We start from the raw sequence: 16,053 nt of genomic DNA, 5'->3' as shown, positions 1-16,053 counted from the left end.
AAAAAAATAAGTAACTCCGCCAGAGTGTCTCTTTTGGGTCACTTTCGCTGGTCCCAATCCCGGATAAATGAGGAGGGTTGGAATTGTGACATAAAAAAAAACAAGAATCGACAGAAGAAAGTTCATTTGTAGTTCTAAACATATTTAGGATGTTTTTTACTCACGTTTTGTCTCTCCTACTATGTTATTCCTCTCTCCTACAGTCAATAACATGCACATTGTAAATTATGCAAATTATGTGATGACGTCATTTAGCGACTTTTAGGACAGCCAATAGCTACTTTCCTTACTGAGGAGTTGGCAACACTGCGTCCAGTTGTTAGGGTCTCGGCGAACGAGCTAACATTAGCTTTATGGCATAATGTCGTTTGTCACGCAAGCACTATTTAGCCTATTAGTAGCTAGTATTTTCAGTGACATGATTTGTGTCTAATGTTAGCTAGAGATCATTGGCTGCATTTCCAATGTGTCCACCACAGCGTAGATGTACTTAGCTTGTTACCTAGCTGTTGTCAAAGTTAGTGACTTCACCGGGTGTCTGGTTGCCTGATCTCACATTACGGACACGTCAAGGTAAACAAATGTGCTAGCTAGTACATTAGCCACTCACTCGCTAGCATGACAGGGTTAGTAATTTGTCAGTTAGGTACGGAAACATAGCTAGCTACAATAACCTTCTTCAGAGACTAAATGCTTGAAATAAAATCAAAATATATCTAATGTAGCTAGCTATATAACTAGCTGTACATTGTCGATGAATTAGCCAGCTAGCTAACGTTAGGTGTGTGAACGTTAGCTAGCTATCTGGTCAACCCGGACGACATAGCCTCCACTCCCCTTTACTTTTTTAGCACAGTTTCTGTTTGGTATTAGCTAACTAGAAAGTTACCTAACGTTACTGATTCAATCCCTTGTCTAACGTTACAGTATCAGTCATAGTGGGAATTAGCTAGCTAACGTTACTGCTTTCGTTTGCTATCTAGCTACTGTAGCTAGGTAGAGACGTTAGCTGCCTACATCAATGTTCTCCACCACAGAAGGAAACCTTTTTGGTATGATTTAGAGGAAATGCGGTGTAACGCGATACAAATTGACTTGACCCTAGCTACATTACTATGTTGTAAATGGGAGGTTTGGTGTGCTTTTAATCTACAGTTGCTACTAACGTTTGCTTGTTAGCACATTTTTGAACTGCTTTTGTGATGTAACACTGACCCTTGCCCTTTGGCTAGGTAGAACTAAGTCAGCACCGTGAAACTGTAACGTTAACGTTACTGCGATCATTGACATTAAATCAGTACACAGTATAATAAATCAGTCCCATCTGATATGATTCTTAGCTAGCTAGCAAGATGGCTTAATATGAATACATATTCATTATTGTCTTTACTTTCCCATATGTCATTCACATTAGGCCCCCATCTGAATCTTAATTTTAGGGGCTGTAATGTCAGAGCCCAAGACCCCCCCTCCAACCCCTGCTGGAGACACTTACAAAGGCTGGGTGTTCAAATGGACAAATTACATTAAAGGATACCAGCGACGGTGGTTTGTCCTGAGCAATGGCTTGCTTTCCTACTACAGGTAAGATTGGATATTATTATGCAGTATTTTATCTCCTTGAGACTCGTGATATTGTAGGGAAGGGAAGCGAACCCTGGTGTCGGGCGTGAAAGGCAAACACCCTACCCATCACGCCAATAGGGTGAACCCACTTGGTGGGAATTGCAACGTGGCTCATATAGCGAGGATCGCTACACTTCCCCCTCCGAACGGCAAGGCACTCAGCCCCCTCATGCATCTGGGCTGTGCTTTCTGATGGCCTCACAGCCGCCGTCCCACTTCTGACACCAATGTAGCGAACGACGGGGCAGGGAAGTGTACCCGGGTCTCTGGCGTGAAAAGCAAACACCCTACACGTCGCGCAAATAGGGTTAACCCACTTGGTGGGAATTGTAACGTGGCTCATATAGCGAGGATCGCGACAATATTGATGATGCAGTAAGTGTAGTGGCTTTTGTAATTACTATGGCATAAATTATTCTAGCCTAACAGTTTTTAGTACCAGCCTACCAGTGGTTGTTAGTAAAATAATTGCTCTCTCACAGCTCTTCATTGCAAACTAGCACTTATTCATGACTCCAATTCCATTGCATTACATTGAGCAATTGGATGTCCCCTTTAGCCTGGTGAGGGAAATGCCCTGAAGCTGCCCAAATGCTCTGTGTAAATGCACTTTGCACTCAAATACAGTTTTAGAAACATTTGGAACTTTCAAATGAATTAGAAAAAAAATTAGACTACAAAAGATACACTTACTGTATGCTGTTTAGCAAAGTTGCACCCGGCTGTGTTTTGAGTAACACCTGTTTCAGACCGGAAATGTTGAATGGAATGGTATGGTCCAATGGAAATGCGAGCGCAAGGTGAGAGGATGTGTCCGACCTCGGCCGGAGGATGTATTACGGCCGTGTGCAACGTTGCTAAACTGTGTACAAGTAAGTATATTTTGAATTATTATTTCTCGCTGGTATGAAAGTTTTATGTTCCAAAGCATGCAACCCATAGACTACAAGTCATTGAGCTAACACAAGTTAGCATTGGCTCGCAAAGCTAACTTCCTTCATACTGGACAGAGACATAAAATGGTGTCCACAAGTTCATTTGACTCTGACTCATTGCCAAAAACTTGAAGTTTAACGTTTCTAAACATTAAAACAGAGAGTCGGGATTTTAGTTAACATGGAGCCAGCTGTGGTCGATACCTTCAACTGAGAACCCAAAATGGATGAAAATGGATGCACTCACTAACTGTAAGTCGCTCTGGATAAGAGCGTCTGCTAAATGACTAAAATGTAAATGTAAAATGGGGGCTGGCAGTAAGCCCCCTACCTGGTGCCCCTTGGATTTTCAAGAGCTAATTGCAAACCAGTCTATAGATTCAACCATAAATCAATGTCATATTGAGTAAAATCAAAGCTCAGTAATGTATTGGTACCAAATGCACACATGTAGATTATATACATAGGGCGGCAGGTAGCTTAGTGGTTAAGAGCATAGTGCCAGTAACCGAAAGGTCGCTGGTTCTAATCCTCGAGCCGACTAGGTGAAAAATCTGTCTGTGCCCTTGAGCAAGGCACTTAACCCTAATTGCTCCTGTAAGTCACTCTGGATAAGAGTGTCTGCTAAATGACTAAAATGTAAATAGCTTGTAATTTTGGAGATTTCAGGACATTTTGAAAGATGCCTTGTTTTCATGCTTGCCAGGACCCAGGCGGAGATGGGGCACACTTGTCGAGGCACTATCAACCTGGCCACGGCAACCATCACTGTGGACGACGCTTGCAACTTTGTCATCTCCAATGGCGGGGCGCAGACGTACCATCTGAAGGCCAGCTGTGAGGTGGAGAGGCAGCGTTGGATCACTGCCTTGGAGCTGGCCAAAGCCAAGGCCGCACGAATGCAGGCTGAGTCTGGTAAAACACTGAAAGAGAAAGTCATTGTTCAAGCTCTTTTACAGGGGAGATTTACCGGGATGTAGTGGAAACTGCAGGTTTCTAGCTGCTACACTGGACACGTAACTTTTGCTGGTGTAAGCAGAGAGTGACTTTATCAAGTGTTCTTGAGCAGAAGCCGTGGGTCAAATTCTTGAAATGTGGAACTGCGAGATTCTCTCATGGAGCCGTACGGCGTATGCCCAGGTTTAATTTAAATTAATGTGAGTGTCTCAGGCTCTGCAATAGTATGCGTCCACCGTAGCATGCCTGTTAGACTTTTATATTTTGTTTTATATATCTAATGTAAGTGCCTTAATGTGTTTGCACCCCAGGAAGAGTAGCTTCTGCCTTGGCAATAGCTAATGGGGATCCCTAATAAATACAAATACCCCATCATAGGATAGGATTTAGTATGTCACAGTACTTTAAATGCTTCAAAACAGCCATATTAGTTCTCTTAAAATTGTATTTGTCACATGCTTCGTAAACAACCGGTGTAGACCAACAGTGAAATGCGTACTTACGGGTCCTTTTCCAAAAATGCAGAGTAAAACAAATAACGTGACACAAGGAATAAATACGCTGTGAATAACAAAAGAAGAGTAAAAATAAGATGGCTATATATAGGGAGTAGAAAATAACATGGCTATATACAGGGAGTACCAGTACCGAGTCGATTACCGGTCAAAAGTTTTAGAACACCTACTCATTCAAGGGTTTTTCTTTATTTTTACTATTTTCTACATTGTAGAATAATAGTGGAGACATCAAAACTATGAAATAACACATGGAATCATGTAGTAACCAAAAAAGTGTTAAACAAATCAAAATATATTTGACATTCTTCAAATATCCACCCTTTGCCTTGATGACAGCTTTGCACACTCTTGGCATTCTCTCAACCAGCTTCACCTGTAATGCTTTTCCAACAGTCTTGAAGGAGTTCCCACATATGCTGAGCACTTGTTGGCTGCTTTTTCTTCACTCTGCCGTCCGACTCATCCCAAATCATCTCAATTTGGTTGAGGTCGGGGGATTGTGGAGGCCAGGGCATCTGATGCAGCATTCCATCTCTCCTTCTTGGTCAAATAGCCCTTACACAGCCTGTAGGTGTGTTGGGTCATTGTCCTGTTCAAAAACAAATGATAGTCCCTCTAAGCCCAAACCAGATGGGATGGCGTATCACTGCAGAATGCTGTGGTAGCCATGCTGGTTAAGTGTGCCTTGAATTTGAAAGAAATCACAGACTGTGTCACCAGCAAAGCACCATAACACCACCTCCATGCTTTACGGTGGGAAATACACATGCGGAGATCATCCGTTCACCCACACCGCGTCTCACAAGACACGGCGGTTGGAACCAAAAATCTCCCAATTTGGACTCCAGACCAAAGGACAAATTTCCACTGGTCTAATGTCCATTGCTCGTGTTTCTTTGCCCAAGCAAGTCTCTTCTTCTTATTTGTGTCCTTTAGTAGTGGTTTCTTTGCAGCAATTCAACCATGAAGGCCTGATTCACACAGTCTCCTCTGAACAGTTGATGTTGAGATATGTCTGTGACTTGAATTAGCAGCTGCCAAGGCAGCAGCTACTCTTCCTGGGGTCCAACCACAATTTACATACAATAAAACAATACATAACACAACACCTTATTACACACTACTCTACCATAACATATTTACAGTACAAAATCAACAATACAGCAAAATAACAATATTAAAATGTGTCTGTGTAGAGTGTGTGTGTTAGCATGTGTTTGCGAATGCTATGTGTGTGCCGTGTGTGTGTCCACAGTCCGCGCTGTTCCATAAAGTGTAGTTTTAATATGTTTTTTTAAATCCTATTCTACTGCTTGACTGAGTTACATGATGTGGAATAGAGTTCCATTTAGTCATGGCTCTATGTAGTACTGTGCGTTTCCCGTAGTCTGTTCTGGACTTGGGGACTGTGAAGAGACTTCTGGTGGCATGTCTCGTGGGATATGCATGGGTGTCCGAGCTGTGTGCCAGCGTTCCAAACAGACAGCTTGGTACCTTCAGCTTGTCTACACCTCTTAAAAAAACAAACAAGCAGTGATGAAGTCAATCTCTCTTCCACTCTAAGCTAGGAGAGACTAACATGCATGTCATTAATGTTTGCTCTCCGTGTACTTTTAAGGGCCAGCCGTGCTGCCCTGTTCTGAGCCAACTGTCATTTTCCCCAAGTCCCTCCTTGTGGCACCTGACCACACTACTGAACAGTAGTCCAGGTGTGACAAAACTAGCGCCTGTAGGACCTGCCTTATTGATAATGTTGTTAAGAAGGCAGAGCAGCGCTTAATTATGGACATACTTCTCCCCATTTTAGCTACTGTTGTATCAATATGCTTTGACCATGACAGTTTACAATCCAGGGTTATTCCCAAGAAGTTTAGTCACCTCAACATGCTTAATTTCCACTTTATTCATCACGAGATGTAGTTCAGGTTTAGGGTTTAGTGAATGATTTGTCCCAAATACAATGCTTTTAGTTTTGGAAATATTTAGGACTAACTTATTCCTTGCCACCCATTCTGAAACTAACTGCAACTCTTTATTAAGTGTTGCAGTTATTTCAGTTGCTGTAGCAGCTGACGTGTATAGTGTTGAGTCATCCGCATACATAGACACACTGGCTTTACACAAAGCCAGTGGCATGTCGTTAGTAAAGATGGGGAAAAAGTAAGTACCTGGATTAAGTTTGAGAGGCTTCCATTAAAGAACACCCTCTGTGTTCTGTTAGACAAGTAACTCTTTATCCACATTATAACAGGGGGTGTAAAGCCATAACACGTACGTTTTTCCAGCAGCAGACTATTGTCGACAATGTCAAAAGCCGCACTGAAGTCTAACAAAACAGCCCCCACAATCTTTGTATCATCAATTTCTCTCAGCCAATCATCAGTAATTTGTGTAAGTGCTGTGCTCTGGGTCTTCCATTCCTGTGGCGGTCCTCATGAGAGCCAGTTTCATCATAGCGATTTGATGGTTTTTGCGACTGCAAAAACTGGCACAGTTCTTGAAATGTTCCGTATTGACTGACCTTCATGTCTTAAAGTAATGATGGACTGTCGTTTCTCTTTGCATATTTGAGCTGTTCTTGCCATAATATGGACTTGGTCTTTTACCAAATAGGGCCATCTTCTGTATACCACCCCTACCTTGTCACTACACAACTGATTGGCTCAAACTGTCACGTCTCCTCCCGTTTCTCCCCTCCGGGGCTCTGATTCGCCGGTCTACTGTGCCACTGGTCTGAGCGCACCACTTCGGCAACACCGGAATGGAAACCCAACGCACCCTAATCACCTCCAGCGCACCTGCACCTCATCTCATCACCACCCCTATATAGCCCTGGACTGGTCAGTGTTGTGTGTGATTGTTAGTGTCATGTTGTATACACGCTCTTTGTTGTGCTCTTGCTCAGTGTTAAGTAAACCTTTACATTGTTGATTCCTGCGTCTGCGTCCTACCTCTTCGTTTCCTCAGTACTCGTCACAGATTCACACACCTCATGAAGATGGATGCAGCAGGTAATCCTCCTGGAGTTTCCCAGGTCCTCGACCAGCACCAGCAGCAGATTGCCCAGCTGAACGCCTCCATGCAGGAAGTGCTCCAAACGCTGCATAAATTGACCATCGCGCCGGTTCCACCTCAGGGAGCGGGGAGTGCACCTTGTCCAACTCCTCCCGTGCTATCACCAATGTCTGAGGAACCCCTCGCCCTGCCGGAGCGCTATGACGGGAAACAACGAAATGTAGAGGCTTCCTGCTACAGGTTTCACTGTATCTGGCGCGTCAGTGGGGGGCATCTCCATCGGACCAAGCCAGGATAGCGCTGGTGATTTCGCTACTGAAGGGAAGTGCGCTGGATTGGGCCACGGCAGTCTGGGAAGGAGGTGAGGCCGTGGCGCTTCCCTACTCCACCTTCCTCGATCGGTTCAGGGCGGTGTTCGATCATCCCATGGAGGGTGAGCATCTCCTCCGGGGACAACAGGGAGAGGAGGCCGTGTTCGAGTACGCCCTGAGCTTTCGCACGGTGGGGGCGTCTTCCGGCTGGAATAAGCGTGCTCTGCACACGACCTTCATGAGAGGCTCACGGGAGGACATCACGACGGAACTTGCATGTCGGGACGACGAGCTGGACCTTGATACCCTCATCGCCATGTCCATTTGTCTTGACGACATGTTGAGAGACCGACCGCGTTCCCAACTCCACCCGGAGCCTCGACGCTCACCCCATCTGAGCTATGGAAGTCGCCCTGCCTCCGAGTCCTCACCCATAGAGGTGGGCAGCACCCCCTACACCACCACGGACCCCAGATCTCCTGGCGGCTCCCTATCTAGGCGGTATGACTCCCGTCGCCGCTCTGTGAGTGTTCCGTCATCACCTGTCACCAAACCATTGTTTTTAATTGGTTCTTCTTTCTCTTCGCTTTCCACGGGCAATGATAGACCACCACGAGGGGCTGTCCTTCCACATCGTCACGTCACCCCTTCACCGGATCGTCTTGGGATTGCCCTGGATCACCAAGAGGATCACAGCCTGCTCCCCCTCATGCCGGAGGACCTGCCTGCCAGTGGTTTGTTGTTCCATGTCAGTGGAGAGTCCGGAGTCCGCCCTCCAGCCCAACAAATTCCACGTGATTACGCAGATCTCTCCGATGTCTTCTCCAAGGCTAAGTGTCTCGCTCCTCACAGGCCCTGGGACTGCGCCATTGACCTGCTGGAGGGACAACACCCCCCGAAGAGTTGCATTTACTCCCTTTCCATAGCGGAGATTGAGGCCATGGAGAAGTATGTGGCGGAGACCCTGAAACATGGGTTCATCAGACGCTCTACCTCTCGTGCCTCCGCCAGCTTCTTCTTCGTGGCCGTGCATTGACTAACGGGGGCTGAACGCAGTCACCACCAAGTACCGGTACCCCCTCCCTCTGGTTCCATCGGCCATCGAGCAGCTGTGAGGGGCCCGGTACTTTACCAAGTTGGACCTGAGGAGTGCCTACAACCTGATCCGAATCCGGGAAGGAGAAATGTGGAAGACTGCATTCAGCACTACCTCAGGCCACTATGAATACTGTGTCATGCCCTACGGCCTCGACAACGCACCTTCCGTGTTCCAGTCCTTCGTCAATGACGTGTTCCGAGACATGCTGAGTAGACAGGTGTTGGTGTACATCGACGATATCTTGATCTGCTCGGCTACGTTCGAGGAGCACGTCAGGGACGTCCGAGCGATCCTACTCCACCTCCGGGAACACAGCCTGTTGGTGAAGGGGGAGAAATGCGAAATTCCACCAACATGCCATCTCCTTCCTGGGATACAGGATCAGTCCTCAGGGGGTGTTCATGGAAAGAGCGAAGACGGACGCCGTCAGGTCATGGCCGGTCCCCACCACCATCAAGGGCCTACAGAGCTTCCTGGCCTTCGCAAATTTCTACCGGCGTTTCATCAGGTCCTTCAGCTCCATAGCCACACCGCTCACCTCTCTCCTTAAGGGTGGGCCTCAGAAGCTGGCCTGGAACCCTGAGGCTGATGCTGCCTTCAAGAGGCTGAAGGAGAGGTTCACCACAGCGCCCCTCCTAAAACACCCAGATCCAGCTCGTCCTTTCATCCTGGAGGAGGGCGTGGGTGGGGTCCTCTCCCAGCGGTAAGGTAAGCCAGAGAAAATGTATACCTGTGCCTTTTTCTGGAAAAAGCTTACGCCAGTGAGAGGAACTATGGAGTTGGAGACGGGGAGCTGTTGGCGGTGGTCCTCGCTCTGGAGGAATGGAGACACTGGGTGGAGGGCGCAGTCCATTCCGGAGTCTCACTGTCCACCGGAATTTGGAGCACATACTGGCAGTGAAACGGATGAACTCTTGTCAAGCCAGGTGGGCCAAATTTCTTACTCGCTTTAGGTTTATTCTGTCCTACTGCCCAGGATCCCAGAATGTGAAAGCCAACGCACTCTCCAGGATGCACCATACCTGAGAAAGGGAGGATCTGGGGGGTCCTATCTTGCCTCTGTTTCTCTTCGTGGCACCTCTTCGTTTCTCTTTGGGATGTGGACGAAGAGATCTGCCTGGTGGCTCAGGCGGACCCAGCGCCTGTCAACGCCCCTCCGGGGCACGTGTATGTACCCACCAGGGTCCCACCTTGGCTACTGATGTCTCCCGCTATATCAACTCCTGTTCCGTATGTGCCCAAACGAAAACACCTCGGAACGCCCTGGCTGGCAAACTAGTTCATCTCCCAGTGCCTCAGCGACCTTGGTCACACCTGTCCATAGACTTTGTCAGCCAAATCATGCTGTTTTTTGCCACTAACTGGTCTTCCTTCTGCTCTCCAGGTCGCTGAGGTCCTGTTCCAACAGGTCTTCATGCATTATGGACTTCCGGAGGAAATCGTCTAGGAACGTGGCCCCCAATTCACCTCCCGAGTGTGGAAGGCTTTTCTGGAGAAGATCGGGGCCACGGCCAGCCTCACTTCCGGCTATAGGCCTCAGTCAAATGGGCAGGTGGAACTCATGAACCAGGAGCTGGGGAGGTTTCTTCGTCGCCACTGTCAGGACCGGCAGGGTGAGTGGGCGAGGTTTTTTCCCTGGGCAGAATATGCCCAGAACTCCCTTGTTCACTCATCCACGCGGCTCACTCCCTTCCAGTGCATCCTGGGGTACCAGCCGGCCCCTTGGACACCCAGCCAGACCGACGCACCCGCTGTCTACGAGTGGTTCCGCAGGGCCAGAGGGCCATTCGTCGGCAGAAGGACCAAGCCGACTGCCACCGCAGTGAGGCCCACTTATTCCAGCCTGGTGATCGTATCTGGCTGTCCACAAAAAACCTTCCTCTCCGGCTGCTCCTTCCCCCTCACTACCGTGTCTCACCCACTTTTCATGTGTCTCTCCTCAGGCCGGTGGTTCCTGGTCCTCTGGCGGATGCCATCCCCCGAACCAACGCATCCTAATCACCTCCAGCGCACCTGCACCTCATCATCTCATTACCACAACTATATAGCCCTGGACTGTTCAGTGTTGTGTTTTGTGTGATTGTTAGTGTCATGTCGTGTACGTGCTCTTGCTCAGTGTTAAGTAAACCTTTACATTGTTGAGACCTGCGTCTTCGTCCTACCTCTTCGTATCCTCAGTACTCGTCACACAAACGCATTAAGAAGGCACACCTGTTAATTGAAATGCATTCCAGGTGACTACCTCGTGAAGCTGGTTGAGAGAATGCCAAGTGTGCAAAGCTGTCATCAAAACTAAAGGGTGGCTATTTGAAGTATCTAAAATATCTAAAATATATTTTGATTTGTTTTAACACTTTTCTTTCGTTACTACATGATTCCATATGTGTCATTTCATAGTTTTGATGTCTTCACTATCATTCTACAATGTAGAAAATAGTAAAAATAAAGAAAAACCCTTGAATAAGTAGGTGTGGTAAAAGTTTTGAAAGGTACTGAAGGTAGGGGTGAAGTGACTAGGCAACAGGATTGATAATAGACAGTAGCTGCAGCGTGTATGTGGCATCAGTTTGTGTGAGTGTGTGGGTAGATTCCAGTGTGTGTGCGTAGTCAGAACAAGAGAGTTAGTGCAAAAACAGGTCAATGCAGGTAGTCCGGGTAGCCATTTGATTAGCTATTTGGCAATCTTGTTTAGAAGTCTCATGGCTTGGTGTCAGAAGCTGTTCAGGGTCCTGTTTGTTCCAGACTTGGTGCATTGGTACTGCTTGCCGTGCGGTAGCAGAGAGAACAGTCTGTGGCTTGGGAGTCTGGATGCTTTGACAATGTTTTGGGCCTTCCTCTGACACCGCCTGGTATAGAGGACCTGGAAAGCATGGAGCTCGGCCCCAGTGATGTAGTCGGCCGTACGCGCTACCTTCTGTAGCGCCTTGCAGTCGGATGCCAAGCAGTGACATACCAAGCGGTGATGCAGCCAGTCAAGATGTGCTCGATTATGAAGCTTTAGAACATTTTGAGGATCTGAGGGCCTATGCCAAATCTTCTCAGCCACCTGAGGGGAAGAGGCGTTGTCGTGCCCTCTTCACGACTGTTGGTGTGTTTGGACCATGATAAACCCTTAGTGATATGGACAGGTGGAACTAGAAGCTCTCGACCCGCTCCACTACAGCCCCGTTGATGTGAATTGGGGGTGTGCTCGGCTCTCCTTTTCCTGTAGTCCACGATCAGCTCCTTTTGTTTTACTGACATTGAGGGAGTGGTTGTTGTCCTGGCACCCCACTGCCAGGTCTCTGACCTCCTCCCCCTAGGCTGTCTTGTCGTCGGTGATCAGGCCTACCACCGTTGTCGTCTGCAAACTTAATTGGAGTTGTGGGTGAACAGGGAGTACAGGAGGGGACTAAGCACGCGTCCCTGAAGGGCCCCCATGTTGAGAGTCAGCGTGGCGGATGTGTTGCCTACCCTCACCACCTGGGGTTGGCCCGTAAGGAAGTCCAGGATCTAGTTTCAGAGGGAGGTGTTCAGTCCCAGGGACCTTAGCTTAGTGATGAGCTTCGATGGCAGTATGGTCTTGAAGCTGTAGTCAATGAACAGCATTCTCACATAGGTGTTCCTCTTGTCCAGGTGGGAAATAGAGATTGGGATCATCTGTGGATCTTTTGGGGTGGTATAAGAATTGGAGTGGGTCTAGGGTGTCTGGGATGATGGAGTTGATGTGAGCCATGACCAGCCTTTCAAAGCATTTCATGGCTATATATGTGAGTGCTTGGGGGCAATAGTCATTTAGAAGGGTTACCTTGGTGTTCTTGGGAACAGGGACTATGGTGGTCTGCATGAAACATGTTACAGCCTGGGTCAGGGAGAGGTTGAAAATGTCAGTGAAAACACTTCTTTCTCTTTCATGCTTCCATCAGTCTTTATAACAGTCTCTGACTACACTGAACAAAAATATAAACGCAACATGCAACAATGTCAAAGATTTTACTGAGTTACAGTTCATATAAGGAAATCAGTCAATTGAAATTAATTAATTAGGCCCTAATCTATAGATTTCACATGACTGGGAATACAGATATGCATCTGTTGGTCACAGATACCGTAAAAATAAATAAAAGGTAGGGACGTGAGTCAGAAAACCAGTGACCTCAATTTGCCTCATGCAGCGTGACATATCTCCTTCGCATAGAGTTGATCATGCTGTTGATTGTGGCCTGTGGCATGTTGTCCCACTCCTCTTCAATGGCTATGCAAAGTTGCTAGATATTGGCGGGAACTGGAACACGCTATCATACACGTCGATCCAGGGCATCCCAACATGCTCAATGGGTGACATGTCTGGTGAGTATGCAGGCCATGGAATAACTGGGACATTTTCAGCTTCCAGGAATTGTGTACAGATCCTTGCGACATGCGACCATGCATTATCATGCTGAAACATGAGGTGATGGCGGCGGATGAATGGCATGGCAATGGACCTCAGGATCTCGTCACAGTATCAAATTGCCATCAATGAAATGCAATTGTGTTCGTTGACCGTAGCTTATGCCTGCCCATACCATAACCCCACCGCCACCATGGGGCACTCTGTTCACAATGTTGACATCAGCAAACCGCTCACCCACAAGACACCATACACGCTGTCTGCCATCTGCCCGGTACAGTTGAAACTGGGATTCATCCATGAAGAGCGCACTTCTCCAGTGTGCCAGTGGCCATCGAAGGTGAGCATTTGCCCACTGGTCAGTTACGATGCTGAACTTCAGTCAGGTCAAGACCCTGGTGAGGACGACAAGCATGCAGATGAGCTTCCCTGAGAAGGTTTCTGGTTGTGCAAATTACTTGGTTGTGCAAACGCACAGTTTCATCAGCTGTCCGGGTGGCTTGTCTCAGACGATCCCGCAGGTGAAGAAGCCGGACGTGGAGGTCCTGGGCTGGCGTGGTTACAAGTGGTCTGCGGTTGTGAGGCCAGTTGGACCTACCGCCAAATTCTCAAATGACTTTGGAGGCGGCTTATGGTAGAGAAATGAACATTCAATTATCTGCCAACAGCTCTGGTGGACATTCCTGCAGTCAGCATGCCAATTGCACGCTCCATCAAAGCTTCCGATATCTGTGGCATTGTGTTGTATGACAAAACTGCACATTTAAGTGGCCTTTTTATTGTCCCCAAGAACAAGGTGCGCCTGTGTAGTGATCATGCTGTTTAATCAGCTTCTTGATATGCCACCCCTGTCAGGTAGATTGATTATCTTGGCAAAGGAGAAATGCTCACAAACAGGGATGTAAACAAATTTATACACACGATTTGAGAGAAATTAGTTTTTTGTGCGTTTCATTTTTGGGTAGAATTTATTTTTCCTTTCATGAAACATGGGACCAACACTTTACATGTTGCGTTTTTTTATTTTTGTTGAGTGTAATTAGACCATTCATAAACTTTGGTCATTGTTTTTAAAAGTTTCTTTACTGTCATCAACAGAATACTTGAGGAAATATGGAGGAGTTTATGTTAAAGCTGCAATACAGTGCATTCAGAAACTATTCCACATTTTGTTACGTTACAGCCTTATTTATTTCCCTCATTAATCTACACACAATACTGCATAATGACAAAGGGAAAACAGGTTTTTAGACATTTTTGCCTATGTATAAAAAAAACTAAAAACAGATGCCCTTTGCTATGAGACTCAAAATTGTGCTCAGGTGCGTCCTGTTTCCATTGATCATCCTTGAGATGTCTACAACTTGATTGGATTCCACCTGTGGTAAATTCAATTGATTGAACATGATTTGGAAAGACACACACCTGTCTATATAAGGTCCAACAGTTGACAGTGCATGTCAGAGCAAAAACCAAGCCATGAGGTCAAAGGAATTGTCCGTAGAGCTCAGAGACAAGATTGTGTCGAGGCACAGATCTGGGGAAGGGTACCACCATGCTTCACTGCAGGAATGGTATTGACCAGGTGACGAGCGGTGCCAGGATTCCTCCAGACGTGAAACTTGGCATTCAGGCCAAAGAGTTCAATCTTGGTTTCATCAAACCAGAGAATCTTGTTTCTCATGGTCTGAGAGTCCTTTAGGTGAGTTTTGGCAAAGTCCGTGCGGGCTGTTGTGCCTTTTACTGAGGAGTGGCTTCGGTCTGGCACTCTACCATAATGGCCTGATTGGTGGAGTGCTGCAGAGATGTTTGTCTTTCTGGAAAGTTCTCCCATCTCCACAGAGGAAATATGTGTTCTTGGGGATCTTCAATGCTGCAGAAATGTTTTGGTACCCTTCCCAAGATCTGTGCCTTGACACACTCCTGTCTTGGAGCTCTACGGACAATTCCTTCGACCTCATGGCTTGGTTTTTGCTCTGACATGCACTGTCAACTGTGGGACCTTATATACAGGTGTGTGCCTTTCCAAATCATGTCCAATCAATTGAATTTACCTCAGGTGGACTCCAAGTTGTAGAAACGTCTCAAGGATGATCAGTGGAAACAGGATGCACCTGAGCTCAATTTCAAGTCTCATAGCAAAGGGTCTGAATACTTACGTTAAGGTATTTCCATTTTTTATAATTTTAAATAAATTTGCACAAAAAAAAAAAAAGATCCATTTTAGAATAAGGCTGTAACGTAACAAAATGTGGAAAAAGGGAAGGGGTCTGAATACTTTCTGAATGCACTGTAAGTATGTCATTTGTTGTTTTTGTTCCCTTTATCTAATATTAGGTTTTGGTTGAAGATCTGAAAACATTCATTATCAAAAATAGAGAATCTGAATGTGGGCAAATACTTTTTCACAGTACTGTAACTTGAGCCCTTCCCCCATTTTCATTTTCCTCAGATGACTCTGGGGATGACTTTCCTCCAAACTCGCCGCGGGGACAAGTCGGTGGTGCCCAGAGCTTGGAGGTCCAGTCCACTCTCAGGACACTGGGCAGCAAGGTGGACGATCTGAGCACATGCAATGACCTCATCTCTAAACATGGCTCCGCCCTGCAGAGGTCAGTACACTTTCTTCTCCTGATTTGGTCAAACGGTTGTGCTCTTGAAGTGATAGTTTCTCATGTCACTTCTCTGAGTGTTAAAGGTGCAACATGTAATATTTTAGCCAATCATTTCAATTTCTTCATGTTTTCTTTTAGGACACTGCTTAGAGAAAGACCTTGAATGGCTTAGTACTGCTTCTTACATTATTTATTATCCCAAAAAGTGTTGTGTGCTAATATATTTGCTATTGTTGTCAACCTCGTGAATGAGAACCAATCACAATACAGGAAGTAGTCGCAGTAAAAAAGCTAATTTGCAGTGTCACACAGCATTCTAAAAGCCATGTTTCACTTTGTGGATTGCTGTTCCTTTACATCTAGTATGTAATTTACATTTAGCTCTAGTTGCAAATGGAAATGTCTGTTAAATTTATAACATTTAACACTAGACTCGCCACAGAGATTTCTGAGGCATCAGGTGATTTAAGAAGTCTAATAACAGTATTTAACACAATGACATTGTTAAAAAAAATTATATCACTGTCCGTAGCCTATTTGTGTTATGAGCTCTTTTAGGAGGACGTGTAATTTAGAAAGTTTTTTTGCCCCTTCTCCCAACAGTT

General features: G+C 46.3%; 1 protein-coding gene across 8 annotated transcripts in view; it reads left to right on the top strand.

Moving 5' to 3' along the window:
• The first annotated feature begins 288 nt into the window (after positions 1–288).
• The window catches only part of LOC311113019 (oxysterol-binding protein 1-like), a 67,285-nt gene continuing 51,520 nt past the window's right edge, over positions 289–16,053 (top strand). For 5 of the 8 annotated variants that reach the window (XM_084156140.1, XM_084156137.1, XM_084156135.1 and 2 more), the window contains exons 1-4: positions 294–573; positions 1,440–1,584; positions 3,268–3,476; positions 15,286–15,445. In XM_084156140.1, the coding sequence (XP_084012266.1) occupies positions 1,448–1,584; positions 3,268–3,476; positions 15,286–15,445 (506 nt within the window). In that variant the 5' untranslated portion in view covers positions 294–573; positions 1,440–1,447. Of the gene's footprint in view, positions 574–1,414; positions 1,585–2,375; positions 2,499–2,721; positions 2,814–3,267; positions 3,477–15,285; positions 15,446–16,053 lie in introns of those variants that run through there. The other 3 variants (XM_084156141.1, XM_084156142.1, XM_084156136.1) reach the window with 3 other exon arrangements.

Source organism: Coregonus lavaretus (assembly GCF_964263955.1).
Source record: "Coregonus lavaretus genome assembly, chromosome: 39".
Classification (NCBI taxonomy): domain Eukaryota; kingdom Metazoa; phylum Chordata; class Actinopteri; order Salmoniformes; family Salmonidae; genus Coregonus; species Coregonus lavaretus.
The sequence above is the reverse complement of the archived record's forward strand: the minus strand, read 5'-3'. Positions and strand labels throughout refer to the sequence as shown.